This window comes from Trachypithecus francoisi, unplaced genomic scaffold, assembly GCF_009764315.1.
Source record: "Trachypithecus francoisi isolate TF-2019V2 unplaced genomic scaffold, Tfra_2.0 Lachesis_group14, whole genome shotgun sequence".
Lineage (NCBI taxonomy): Eukaryota > Metazoa > Chordata > Mammalia > Primates > Cercopithecidae > Trachypithecus > Trachypithecus francoisi.
The window spans coordinates 44,218,775-44,232,989 of record NW_022681459.1 but is presented as its reverse complement, the minus strand read 5'-3'; the positions used below and the strand labels follow the sequence as shown (position 1 = coordinate 44,232,989).

At 46.6% G+C, this 14,215-nt stretch overlaps 1 protein-coding gene across 1 annotated transcript; it reads right to left on the bottom strand.

Annotated features, from left to right (window-relative positions):
* Positions 1–441: 441 nt before the first annotated feature.
* LOC117096103 (beta-crystallin B2-like) lies at positions 442–13,705 on the bottom strand. The gene is given in 6 exon segments (XM_033233050.1): positions 442–718; positions 2,691–2,833; positions 4,134–4,182; positions 4,184–4,258; positions 10,515–10,560; positions 12,487–13,705. Coding segments are annotated over 5 exon segments (552 nt in total). The 5' UTR covers positions 10,535–10,560; positions 12,487–13,705; the 3' UTR covers positions 442–453.
* Between the last annotated feature and the right edge of the window lie 510 nt (positions 13,706–14,215).

The window sequence follows — 14,215 nt, the reverse complement described above, 5'->3', positions numbered from 1 at the left end:
GATTAAGAATGCAAATGTAAAGAGCAAATGTTTAAAAAGTTTAGAGAAATAAATGTATTAGAGAATTTCTTTGTGACTGGGGATTAGAAGTAATTTCCTCAAGGTTGGCCGGGCACAGTGGTTCACGCCTGTAATCCCAGTACTTTGGGAGGCTGAGGCAGGCAGATCACAAATATTCAGGGATCCCGAGACCAGCCAGTCACTCAAGAGGGAACGGAATTGCAAGTCAGGTGTAGAAACAAAGGCTCAGAGAGGTTGGGCACTGTATCCAAGGTCACACAGCTAAGAGCTAAGCAGCTGCAGAACCGTAAGACTCCCTAAGGGTTCTGTTGCCCTACTCCTAGCCCAGATACTTGCCAATTCTTATTTCTATCACACACACACACACGCGTGCGCACGCATACACGCCAGCTGCCAGGGGAGATCAAAGACCCACAGCAGACAAGTTGTAAGTCATACTTTACTTACTCTCTGGGAGGTGTAGAGGGTTCCTGGGCAGCAGGCCTGGGTCCTGGGAAGGAGGCATGGTGGGGAGGGCACCAGTTGGAGGAGTGGAAGGCACCAACATTGGTACCACTGCATATCGCGGATGTGGCACATGGACTGTACCTGGGGGTGACATGCCGCAAAGTCACTGCTGTCCTTGTAGTCTCCCTTCTCCAGCAGGTTATTGCAGCCTGCGGTAGCCGGGGTACTGGTAGCCAACCCACCTGCAGGACTAGAGGTGAGGGGAGCGTGAACCAGGGGAACAGGAAGAGAAACAAGAGAGAAGCGAGGGGAGAGAGAGCATTCATAAACTACTAGGAAGGGTGAAGCCTCCCAACCACTGCCACTTCCCAGGGGTAAGCAGGACACCCTTTCCACCCCACCCTTCCAGCACTGAGCCTCTGCTTTCTTCCTTCTCTTGACAGGGAGCTCACTGCCTCCTGAAGCAAATTTTGACTGAAGGCCTGATACTGGGGTCAGAACAAGGGGGTGGTGTCTTAAGCTCACTGAAGTTTAGAATAAGCCAGGCCTTTGAACCATCTCCATCCACTCCTATCCCACCTCCAAGCCCAGCTGCAAGGCCAAAATGTTGGGGGAGGTTCCAGGGGCTTTCTGATGGAAGAGGTTCCGGGGGCTACTTAATGAAAGTGCTGGTCTTCTCTCCAGAAAATGTCACACAGGCCTGGCCTGCAAGGACCTGCCTGGCCAGTCTCTGTGGACATCTCCAGCACTACCTTCGCATTCTTATGCTCCCACATCACTGCATTCCAGCTAGTGACCTTTGTAGAGTTTCTCAGACCTACCAGGCTCCCCCAACACACACCACAGGGCCTTTGCACATGCTGCTCTCATTGTCTGGGACGCTCTTCCTTGGCCTCTTTACCCCCACAATTCCTACTGTTCCTTGAGATCTCAGCTCAAGAATCTTTTCTTCAAGGAAGTAGCTTAGATGCATGTGGATTCTTAACAGTTGCCCCTTCTAGACTGTTGGCTACACAGGGCAGAAGCCAAACCTCTTTCATCTCCTTCACCCTCAGCACCTAACACAATGCCTGGCATAGGGCAGCACTGACAAACTGAATGAATCAATCAATGAATGAATGAAGGGAAAGAGGGAATGAAGGGGAACAGGAGCACAGAACTTTGCACACCACTTTAGGAGTTTGACAAACCCCAAGAAGCCAGTATGTTTGGCTAAACTGGTTCTGTTGGGGGGAAAGAGCCTTAATTCATAGCACTTGCTGATTTCTATGCTGTAAATGCACCCACTGTGGCTGATTTCAAGCTACCAATGATTAGTCAACCAGTTCACACAAATTCTGAAAATGTAAGAGTCGGTTCCAGGCTGGGCGCAGTGGCTCACGCCTGTAATCCCAGCACTTTGGGAGGCCGAGGCAGGCATATCATGAGGTCAGGAGTTTGAGACTAACCTGGCCAACACAGCGAAACCCCGTCTCTACTAAAAATGCAAAACATTAGCTGAGCTTGGTAGTGAGCACCTGTAATCCCAGCTATTTGGGAGGTTGAGACAGGAGAATTGCTGGAACCTGGGAGGCAGAGGCTGCAGTGAGCTGAGATTGTTCCACTGCATTCCAGCCCAGGTGACAGTGCAAGACCCCATCTCAATTAAAAAAAAAAAAAAATGATATAAGCTATTTCTGACACACCGCTGCCCAAAGCTCATCTGTGGACCCCCATGGAATCCAAATTTTTTACCATGAGAAATCCCTCATTGCTGATGGCCAGGGTCGACGTGCCCAGGAACTTCCATTCAGAGGGAAATGACACCTCCTGTTCCCAAACTTAGGGACACATGCGGTCAAAGGCAGCATGGGCTGGTCCTCCTGCTTCTCACAGCTTTCAGACTACTCAACTCGTTCCTTCCCCTCCTGCCTCAACCTAATCCTACCTCTGCCTCAACTTGCCTCTCTGACATACATGTCTTGCTCACTGGGGCTGAGGTAAAGGCCAAGGTTTCTCCACTCCAAAGGCCATTTCCCCAAAGGCAGCTCTAGGGAGAAATTCAGGGGCTGTAAGCCACCTGTGGGCAGAGAATTCCCATTTACTTTCCAGTGGGAAGCCAGAGGTCAGCAGAGTACACTGATGTGTGCAAGATGACCAGTGTATACAAAGCAGGGCAGGACTTAGGACCCCGGAGTCTCAGTTCCTGGGGCAGGGTGAGCCAGGGCTGGCAATGCACTTACGTGCCACTCTGCACCCGCACAGATGACACCTTCTCCTGGTAGCCATGGGCGTGGAAGCTGGGTACGTCGTCATCTATGATTTCCATCTTCTTCCCGGTGAAGTTCGGGTTTTCATAGAGGATGATCTTGTGCTCTTGGCTGTCCTGTTGGCAGAGGATGTGGGTAAGTGAGTATGGGTGACGGGGCCCAGGGTTGGCCTTCCCACCCCATGCGCATGCCCCAGAATTGGGATCCTCATGTCCCACACATCACTGTCTGCCCAGTGCACCTACCACGTGTCTATGACAACTGCTGTTGGATCACAGCCATTTGTTAAGTTTCTGCTGGGCCATTTTCATGTAACAGACACTCTGAGATGCTACGCTTTGGGGAATATTTGATTCTGAAATGTCATTTTTCCTATGCCTCAAGTTTCTCTTTTATAAATGGCAGCTATGATCTACCCACCCACTCACACGTGCACACACACACACACACCCACATGCACACACCCACACATGCACACCCACACGTACACACATGCACAGGTTAACTGTGCCTCTAATAGGCACCTGAGATATTTTGATTTTTCTTCATTTCTACATCTCTTCCCTTCCTCCTGTTCCTATGACATTTTCCTTAGCTATCTCATCTAATCCTTTAAACATAAAACCCTTATCCCTTAGACATAAAATCCTTTTATGCCATTTGGCAGATGAAAAAAGTGAGGCACAGAGGTCAAATGACGTGCTGAAGGCCACACAGCTGGGAGCAGCACAGCCAATATGGGAACCCACGTCTGTGGGGTGCAAAGTCCAGTGTTCTCCAACCTTCCAGTAGGTCCTGGGAGGAACCAGAACGGGCTTGGAGGGTTTGGGAGTGTAACTGAGCGGTGATGTGCCCTGTCCCCTCCCTGACAGTTCACACACACACTAATAAGAATCAGGATCTCAGAAGCACTGAAAACTCACACTGACACGAGTCTTGAAGAGCTAAACCACCTTCTCCTCCAGTCCTGAACTCAGACTTTCTTGTATTTCTGATGGCTACCAGTTATTGAGCAATGACTCTGTGACGACAGTTGCCCAACCCTGCGGGGTGGGGGGCACCAACCACATAAAATAGAATGTGAATGGTGCCCTCTGGAGCATTTCATAATCTTGTGATTGGAGCCCCCTGGAGTTGCGCAGCATGACAACCCTCAAGCTAATAAGCACATTGGAATCTCAAGACAATAGATACCAATATGCCCATTTTACAGATGAAGAAACTCAGGCTCAGGGAAGTAAAATGACTTTTGCAAGGTCACCCACCCAGTGAGGAGGTTCCTCACCAATCATAAGGGGCACAATGCTAGAGGGGCAGGCTCCTTCCTGGTCCCGGGACCTCCGGCTCCAAGGTGGCAGACACAGAAAGTAGGATGATGGGCAGAGAGAGGAAGTAGGATGATGGCAGGGGGCTCACCACTTTGATGGGCCTCAGGGAGCTGAGGGAGTCTGTCCTCCGGCTGCTGGTCCCAGTGGGTGTACTCACCCTTCTCAAACACAAACTGCTCACCCTTGCAGTTGGCCTGTTCATAGCCCACCCAGCTGCCATGGAGACAGACAGAAAGGGGGCAGGTCAGTTCCACTCCAAGCTTCCTATGGCAGGATCCTGGCTACTCATGTTGACCCCTGGGGTTCACTCTTGCCCAACCCGGCAAGATGTAGTAGCCCCACCCAAACCTTAGGATGGCAAATCCAAGCGCACAGTCCCCTCAGTTATCCAGAACTCAGTGCTATGCTGCCTTTAACTACCTGGAACACAGTTAAGAAATAACAAGGCAGTCTAAATAACGGCCCGCAACAAATAACAATATATAGATGCCATGCACTAAAGCCAATAGTATACTGGTAAGTTAATAGCCAACTCTCAAAAAACAAAACAAAAATTAACACTCTTGATTTGCAGCATTTGCCAATTTCCATGGTGTAAATGCTCCCACTGTGGCAGATTTCAAGCTATCAATATGACACAGCTGCAAGTGGAGCTGGGGAGAGAGATGCACAGTCAGCCTTCACCACTGAGAACTGACCCCAGAACCCCTCAGTTGTGCCCAAACCCCTCTCTCTTTGGATCTGTTTCTTCTCTTGTCCCTGTTGTTAGACTCTGCCCAAACTCTGTTTTTGTAGATCCACATTAGAAGAAAAATAGTACATTAAAAAGGGAAGGATGGCCTTCACGTTGGGCATGGCTAATAGAGGAAGGCAAAAAATAGGAGAAAAAAAAACACAAATCTCAATTATTAACATTCTGGGGCCAGCCAGTGCAGAGGCAAACATTTCAGCAATGTGCAATAATGGCTGTTCAGAGGAATAATCAAAGTTATTAACAAAAGAGGAAATGTTCATTATCCTCTTTTGGAAGAGTAGTCTTGATACAGCAATTCTCCTTTAGCAATGGGTCCTTAGAAACAGTTGTCAAGGGGCTAGGCACTATGGCTTATGTCTATAATCCCAGCACTCTGGGAAGCTGAGGCAGTGGATCACCTGAGGTCAGGAGTTCGAGACCAGTCTGGCCAACATGGTGAGACTCCATCTCTACTAAAACTACAAAAACACTGGCCAGGCATGGTGGCTCATGCATTTAATCCCAGCACTTTGAGAGGCTGAGACAGGTGAATCACAAAGTCAGGAGTTCGAGACCAGCCTGGCCAACATAGTGAAACCCCATCTCTACTAAAATATACAAAAATTAGCTGGGCACAGTGGCAGGCATCTGTAATCCCAGTTACTCAGGAGGCTGACGCAGAAGAATCTCTTGAACCTGGGAGGCGGAGGTTGCAGTGAGCCAAGATCGCACCACTGCACTCCAGCCTGGGCAAGAATGAGATACTCTCTCAAAAAACAAAACAAAAATTAACACTCTTGATTTGCAGCATTTGCCAATTCCATGGTGTAAATGCTCCCACTGTGGCAGATTTCAAGCTATCAATATGACACAGCTGCAAGTGGAGCTGGGGAGAGAGATGCACAGTCAGCCTTCACCACTGAGAACTGACCCCAGAACCCCTCAGTTGTGCCCAAACCCCTCTCTCTTTGGATCTGTTTCTTCTCTTGTCCCTGTTGTTAGACTCTGCCCAAACTCTGTTTTTGTAGATCCACATTAGAAGAAAAATAGTACATTAAAAAGGGAAGGATGGCCTTCACGTTGGGCATGGCTAATAGAGGAAGGCAAAAAATAGGAGAAAAAAAAACACAAATCTCAATTATTAACATTCTGGGGCCAGCCAGTGCAGAGGCAAACATTTCAGCAATGTGCAATAATGGCTGTTCAGAGGAATAATCAAAGTTATTAACAAAAGAGGAAATGTTCATTATCCTCTTTTGGAAGAGTAGTCTTGATACAGCAATTCTCCTTTAGCAATGGGTCCTTAGAAACAGTTGTCAAGGGGCTAGGCACTATGGCTTATGTCTATAATCCCAGCACTCTGGGAAGCTGAGGCAGTGGATCACCTGAGGTCAGGAGTTCGAGACCAGTCTGGCCAACATGGTGAGACTCCATCTCTACTAAAACTACAAAAACACTGGCCAGGCATGGTGGCTCATGCATTTAATCCCAGCACTTTGAGAGGCTGAGACAGGTGAATCACAAAGTCAGGAGTTCGAGACCAGCCTGGCCAACATAGTGAAACCCCATCTCTACTAAAATATACAAAAATTAGCTGGGCACAGTGGCAGGCATCTGTAATCCCAGTTACTCAGGAGGCTGACGCAGAAGAATCTCTTGAACCTGGGAGGCGGAGGTTGCAGTGAGCCAAGATCGCACCACTGCACTCCAGCCTGGGCAAGAATGAGATACTCTCTCAAAAACAGAAAAAGACATTCAAGTGCCCAACTGACATGAAAAAAGGCACAACCTCACTAATCAGTGAAATGCAACTCGGAAACACAATGAGATACCATCCCACACTGGTCAGATGGCCATTTTTCCAAAATTAAACCATGCTGGTGAGGCAGCAGAGGAAAGAGAACACTGCTACACTCTTGGGGAATGTGAAAAAAGGTTCACACTGTGGAAAGCAGTGTAGATTCTCAAAGAACTTAAAACAGAACTACCATCAGACCCAGCAATTCCATTACTTGGTATCTACCCAAAGGACAATAAATCCTTCCATCAAAAAGACACATGCTCTCCTGCATTCATGGCCGTGCCATTCACAAGAACAAAGACTTGGAAGCATCCTAGGTGACCAGCAACAGTGGATTTGATTTTTTTTTTTAATGTGGTACATACACACCACAAAATACTATGCAGCCATAAGAACACACAATCCTGTCCTAAGCAGCATGGATAGACCTGGGGGTTATTATGTTTAGCAAACCAAGGCAAGAACAGAAAACCAAACACTGCATGTTCTCACTATGAGTGGGAGCTAAACAGTGAATACATTCGAACATAAAGATGCAAACAATAGACACTAGGGACTATCAGATGAAAAAAGGAGGCAGAAAGGGGGTGCGGGCGGAAGAACCACCTGACTGGCACTTTGCTCACTGCTTGGGTGATGCGGTCAGTGACCACAAGCCTCAATGTCAAAGGTTCACATGTAACTAACCTGCAATTTAATCCAAATAAAGAAAAGGAAAGAAACAGGGTTGCCCCGGGCACAGAGGCTCCTGCCTATAATCACAGCACTTTGGGAGGCTGAGGCAGGCAGATCACTTGAGACCAGGAGTTTGAGAGAAGTCCGGGCAATATGGCAAAACCCTACCTCTACAGAAAATACAAAAAATTAGTGGGGCATGGTGGTGCACACCTGTAGTCCCAGCTACTTGGGAGGTTAAGGAGGGAGGATCACTTAAGCATGGGAGGTTCAAGGCTGCAATGAGCCAAGATCGCACCACTGCACTCCAGCCTGAGTGACAGAGCAATAACCTGTCTTAAAAAAGTAAATAAATAATAGGATTAGGATATATTACAGACAGATAGGTGGATGATAGAGAAAACCTACAGTTATCCAGGCAATCATGGACTGGCATAAACAGAGAAAGACAACTGAATGGACAAAATGAGGGAGCCAGGTAATCAACCCAAAATTGTATTTGGGGCACACATTTTTCAAAATCATACCAAAGGCACAACAATTGAAAAAACTGGGTAAGTCATGTGCAAAAGACTGAAATAGCACCCCTATGTTGCCCAATACACAAAAATTTACAAAAAATAAATCGAACAGTTAAATTCAATCCTGAAAGCAAAACACTCCAAGGAGATAACATGGGATAAGTGTATGTTTGGGGGAAACTTGACCCTGTGTACACAGGTTGCAAAAAGAAAAAAGAAAAGGAAAAATTAGGGGGAAAACATGTATAGACAATAAAATGGCTTAACAATCTCTTTTTTTGGATGGGACACTGAAATCACTGCTAACAAATGCAAACGTAAACATGAGAGACTAAGTACAACATTAGAGCCTCTGCGCAGGAGGAAGAAATGAACCCAAAGAGAAGGCATCCTAGACCAGGCATGGTGGTGCGTGTCTGTAATCCCAGCTACTCAGGAGGCTGAGGCCACAGAATTGCTTGAACCTGGGAGGTGGAAGTTGCAGTCAGCTGAGATTGTACCACTGCACTCCAGCCTGGGTGTCAGAGCAAGACTCCATCGGTGGGGAGGGGGCAGAGAAAAAACAAAAACAAAACCAGCATCACAAAGATGAGAAGTTTGGGGAAACATACAGCTGATAAGGCCTTGTTTTACAAAAGGCACAGGCTACTAACACTAGTAACTAGCAAAAAATCTAAACGAAAGAGAAACTAGTAACCGAACCAAAATTGGGCAAACAGCCTGAATAGATTTTTTGGCAAAGAAGACATAAGACTGACTATCTTTACAGAAACGTTGTTAACATTAACTACTCCTGCAAAAAGTGGAAATCAAAACCATACAAAGCATCTCTTATTTGAAATGAATATGAGAAATAAAAATACAAACACAAAAGCTGGTGTGAATTTCCAGGAAAAAAGAAGTGTTCATGGGAGGGTCAATTACTATATACACTATGGAAAGCAGTTGCAGATTCCTCAAAAATCTCAAAGTCCAATACTATATGATCTATTCATCCTACTACTAGCTATACAGTCAAAGCAAATCGGTATTTTGAAGAGACATCTGCCTTTCCATGTCTATTACATCACTATTCACAATAGCTAGGATGATGGAAGCCACCTACCTGTTCACCCACAGATGAAAGGATAAAGAAAATGTAGTACATATATACAATGATATACCCTTCGGCCATAAGAAAAAAAAAATGCAATTGTCATTTAGGGCAACACCAAGGAACCTAGAAAACAATCTGTTAAATAAGCCAAGCACAGAAAGACAGATACTGCATGACCTCGCTTATGTTGAATCCAAAAACTTAACCTTCAAGAAGCTGAAAGTACAGGAGTGGTTTCCTGAGGCTGGGGAAGCAGGGGAGGATAGGAGGGACTGGTTATGGAAACAAAGTTACAGTTAGTTGGGAGGAACACATTCTAGTGTCCTGTTCCACAGCTGGGTGACTCTGGTTACAATATTGTATTTTTCAAAAAAAAAGCTAGAAGGGAACAAATTTGAGTGTTCTCACCACAAAGAAATAACACCTGTAGGAGGGAATAGTTATGCTAAGTACCCTGATTTGATCATCACCAAAAATACACATGTATCAAAATGTCCCAGATGAGGCTGGTCAAGGTGACTCATGTGTGTAATCCCAGCACCTTGGGAGGCTGAGGTGGTCGGATTGCTTGAGGCCAGAAGTTTGAGACCAGCCTGGCCAACACGGCAAAACCCCGTCTCCACTAAAAAATACAAAAATTAGCTGGGCATGGTGGCACACACTTGTAATTCTAGCTACTAGGATGCCTGAGGCACAAAAATCACTTGAACCCGGAAGCCAAAGGTTGCAGTAAGCCAAGATCATGCCGCTGCACTCCAGCCTGGGCAACAGAGCAGGACTGTCTCCAGACAGAAACAAAAACAAGAGTCTCAGATGAGAAAAAAAAAGTCCCAGGATACCCTCTGTTTATGTGCCTTATTATAGACAAAACATTTAAGAAGTATAAGTCCAGGTGCAGTGGCTCACGCCTTAATCCTAGCACTTTGGGGGGCCAAGGCAGGCAGGTCAGGAGGTCAGGAGATTGAGACCATCCTGGCCAACATGGTGAAACCCGTCTCTACTAAAAATACAAAAATTAGCTGGGCATGGTGGCGCACGCCTGTAGTCTTAGCTACTTGGGAGGCTGAGGCAGGAGGCTCACTTGAACCGAGGAGGCCGAGGTTGCAGTGAGCCGAGGTCATGCCATTGTGCTCTAGCCTCTTGACAGAGTGAGACTCCATCTTAAAAAAAAAGGGGGGGGGTGGGGGGATGTGGGGGGCGGACTCGGTGGCTCACGCCTGTAATACCAGCACTTTGGGAGGCCAAGGCAGCTGGATCACAGGGTCAAGAGATAGAGACCATCCTGGCCAACATGATAAAACCCTGTCTCTACTAAAATACAAAAGGAAAAAAAAAATCAGCCGGGCGTGGTGGCACACACCTATAGTTCCAGCTACTCAGGAGGCTGAGGCAGGGGAATCACTTGAACCCAGGAGGTGGAGGTTGCAGTGAGCCGAGATCACACGCACTCCAGCCTGGCAAAAGAGCAAGAGTCTGTCAAAAAAAAAAAAAAGTTTAAATACACAATGCTAATATTAACATGGAACCACAAACAGTCCTGAACATCTAAGGAACCCTGAGAAATACAAACTAAGTTGGAGGACTCACAATTCCTGATATCAAATAGCGCTGCAAAGCTGTAGGTAGCCAATATTCCAATATACCTGGTCCTGTGATGCACCATGGTGCTCCCGCTTTGGTGAGCGTGACCTGTCTCAAAAAAGAAAAAGATTATGAGAAAATAGGAGGGAATCATGGAAGTGATAACTGGTTGTTATCAAACATGTACACAGAAAAAAAAAATACCAAATAGCATAAAAAATACACATCCAAACTGAAATCAGGCAGAAAACCCGAATTGACATCACTGCAAAAATGACATAAAATGCACAAACATGTAAGAGAAAAGGTCCTCAACATTACTATTCATTAGAAAAGAATGTACTCCATAACCACATCCAGGTACCATCCCACACCTACTGGAATGTTACTGAAAATATCTTAAAAATGTAAAAGAATGCTGGTGTGGATTTGGATACAGGGAAAATCTTATGCATTGTTGGTGTAAAGATAAATGAGGATATACACTATGGAAAAAAGTTGTAGACCAGGTGCGGTGGCGCAGGCCTGTAATTCCAGCACTTTGGGAGGCCAAGGCAGGCAGATCACCAGGTCAGATTAAGCCCATCGTGATAACACAGAGAAACCCCGTCTCTACTCAAAATACAAAAAATTAGCCGGGCGTGGTGGGCATATGCCTATAGTCCCAGCTACTCAGGAGGCTGAGGCAGGAAAATCACTTGAACCCGGGAGGCAAACACTGCAGCGAGCTGAGATCACACCACTGCACTCACTCCGGGCAACAGAGTGAGACTCCCTCTCAAAAAAAAAAAAAAAAAAGTTGTAAATTCCTCAAAAACTTGAAAATGCAACTACCATACGATCTAGCAATTCCACTACTGGGTATATCTCCCAAAGCAAATGAAAACAGTATCAGAGATCATAAAGCCTCAATGGGGAATAGGAGAGTTTATTCATTAAATGGTTTTGAGAAAACTGATGTTTATATGAAAAAGAATGAAATAGGACCCTTCTGGTATACAATACATAAAAATCAACTCGAAATGGATTGAAGACCTAAACACAAGACCTGAAATTATAGATCATCAAACGTCTCTAAGAAAAAAGGGGGTAGGGGATGGTGGAGCACTTAAGCTTTGGAGCAACTCGCATCTAGGCTCACAGGCTGGAAACGCGAAAAGAAAAAACGAAAAAAAAAGCAGAGGGTAAAACCTCATCGAGAATGGAATGGCTTCTGAATATATCTTTTAAATTGGGAAAGCGAATCACAGGTAACAAAAGCAAAAACAACCACATAGGGCTCCATCCAACTGAAAAACTTGGGTACAGAAAATAATGAACCAAATGAAAAGGAATCCTACAAATGGGGAGAAAGTTTGGGGGAAGCATGCATCTCCTAAGGGATTGTTATAAAAAACACGCAATACCTTCACAGTGCTCAACAGCAATAACAACTACAAGATCATCAACCCTGAAGTGGGCAGGGACCCAGCAGACATTTCTGCACAGGGGACATAACACTGAGCAGCATGGAGAGAACCAGGTGCTCAGCTTCCCCGTCACCAGGGACAAGTCCCCGTCAGGCTCGCACCCGGATGTACCTCCCCGCCCCAGTGGTCGTGACCAGAGGGACAGAAGGGGACACAGGCTTCCCTGAAGGCCAGGGGTGGGGGATGAAAGAGTCCCGATGTGTCCCGATGGCGCGAAGGCAAATTTAAAAATTCATCAAATCCTGGAGGCTGCTGGCATCTTTCTTCCTCCGTCTGAGGCCTGGACAGGAAGCAGCCAAACACCCAGGCCTGGCCCCAACTCCCACCTGGGCCGGGCTTCCCCTTCCTCCTGGGACTTTCCTCTCCCCGCATCTATATGGGACAGGTTCCCTCAGAAAAAGTCCTCAAACCCTCAAAATACCACAGTCTGCTATACTTGCACCCTCAAAAGCCCTCAGGGAACAAAACTAATGGTAAAATAAATACTAAAATACTAGAAAAGGGAAAAGCTATGGAGAAAATGAGAATAAAGAGAACGTTGGAGGAACCAACCTTCTGTACTCACCGTGTAGAAAACAATGCCCTGGAGAAGCTGAGTTGCACGCAGCTCCCACCTAACCAGTCAGGGCCACAGACAGCTGTTTTCTCCCTAGGACAGGGCTCCAAGTCGTCCCCAAACCGCCGCGGTGCCCCCTGAAGCGCGTCCTGAAGGAACCGGAGCCGCTTTCCTACTCATTCCGGACGCCGCGCACTCCATGCAGTGTCTGCGGTGAGAACACGCATGCGCACCATGTGGGGCAGAAAAAGCTGTTTTAGCGTCCCCTGCCAGTCACAGTGCGGGATGACCAGCCTCAGGGCAGCATCACCCCAGGCCAGTCTAGGTAGGGTAGAAGGGTGCGTTGTGGGACACCAGAGAGCAGGAACTCCCCAACCTATGCAGATGAACCTCCCCCTGTGAGGCTTGTTTTCCCCCTGGACAGGGTCTCACTTTGTCGCCCAGGATGAAGTGCAGTGGTGCAATCACGGTTCACAGCAGCCTCAACCTCCCGGACCCAAGTGATCCTCCCATCTCAACCTTCAAAGTAGCTACGAATCTGGTTGCTCCACTGTTGGGCGCATATGTATTCGGGGTAAGTCTTCTTGTGTGTGTATATGTGTGTGTGTGTGTGTGTGTGTGTGTGTGTGTGTGTGTGTATGTGTGTGTGTGATGTAAATGGGAATTTACCCAACTGCTCACCTAATTGCAAGGCAAAGTCCACAGCAGGTCATCTGCAAGCTGGAGAATGAGAAAGCAGTAGCGTGGCTCCCAGGGGAACCAGCCATGGGGCTTTTATATGTCCAAAAGCCTCACAAAAATGGAAACTTTTACCACAGCTCCCAGTCTGAGGTCCAAGATTTGAGAATCCTTTGTGTTTCTCAAGTACCAGATTACAAAGGCCAAAATCATTGAGTTTCAAGTCCAAAGACAGGATAAGAAAAGGTGACCCTCTTCATGAGAGACCTAGTGAGTATGAAAAGGAAAGTCAAGCAAGCTGAATGTGCCCTCTTTTCTATCTTTGATCTAGCTCAGTGCGTGGACTCTGGAGCCAGACCACCTGGGGTCACATCCTGCTTCAGCCACGTACAAAATGGTGACCTGGAGCAGGTGGTGAATCCTCTGCATGTTTCAGCTTTTCCATCTGCAGAAAAGTACCTTCTTGTCAGAGTTGAGAGGATAAAACACAGATTAATATACATGAGGAACTCAGAACAGTGGCTCTGTGTGTATGGATAATAGGGTGAGAGGGCTTATCACTAGCTTGGAATGTTTCTGTATGGGGGAGAAGTTTATGGTGGGGTTGGAATGTGTCTGGTCCCAGGGGAGGTTAACTTGGGGCTAATGTCTCTCTGGCTGGAGGGGAGGTTATCTCGGGGCTGGCATGTCTCCAGTCAGGGAGGGGTTTAGAATGTTTCTGGTCAGAGAGATTATTTGCGGTTTATGGTCATGCTGACCTTAGCCATTAGGCTGATGCCCTTTGGATTTAGGCAGTTTTTGATCAAGGTGAACTTTAAAATGATAGTGTTTGTCCAAGATGGCGATGTTCCTGCTCTGTAAATGAAAGTTTCATGTCCTCCTTTCCAATCTTTATGGGTTTTGTTTTTCTCACCTTATTACATTGGCTAAGACTTCCCCTATACGACCGAAAGGAAATAATGAAATAATTCTTAGCTTGGTTTCCATCTCAAAAGGGAGGCTTTTTATGTTGTGCCTTGAAGCATGACACCGTAGGTTTTTGTAGCCGCAGTTTATCAGA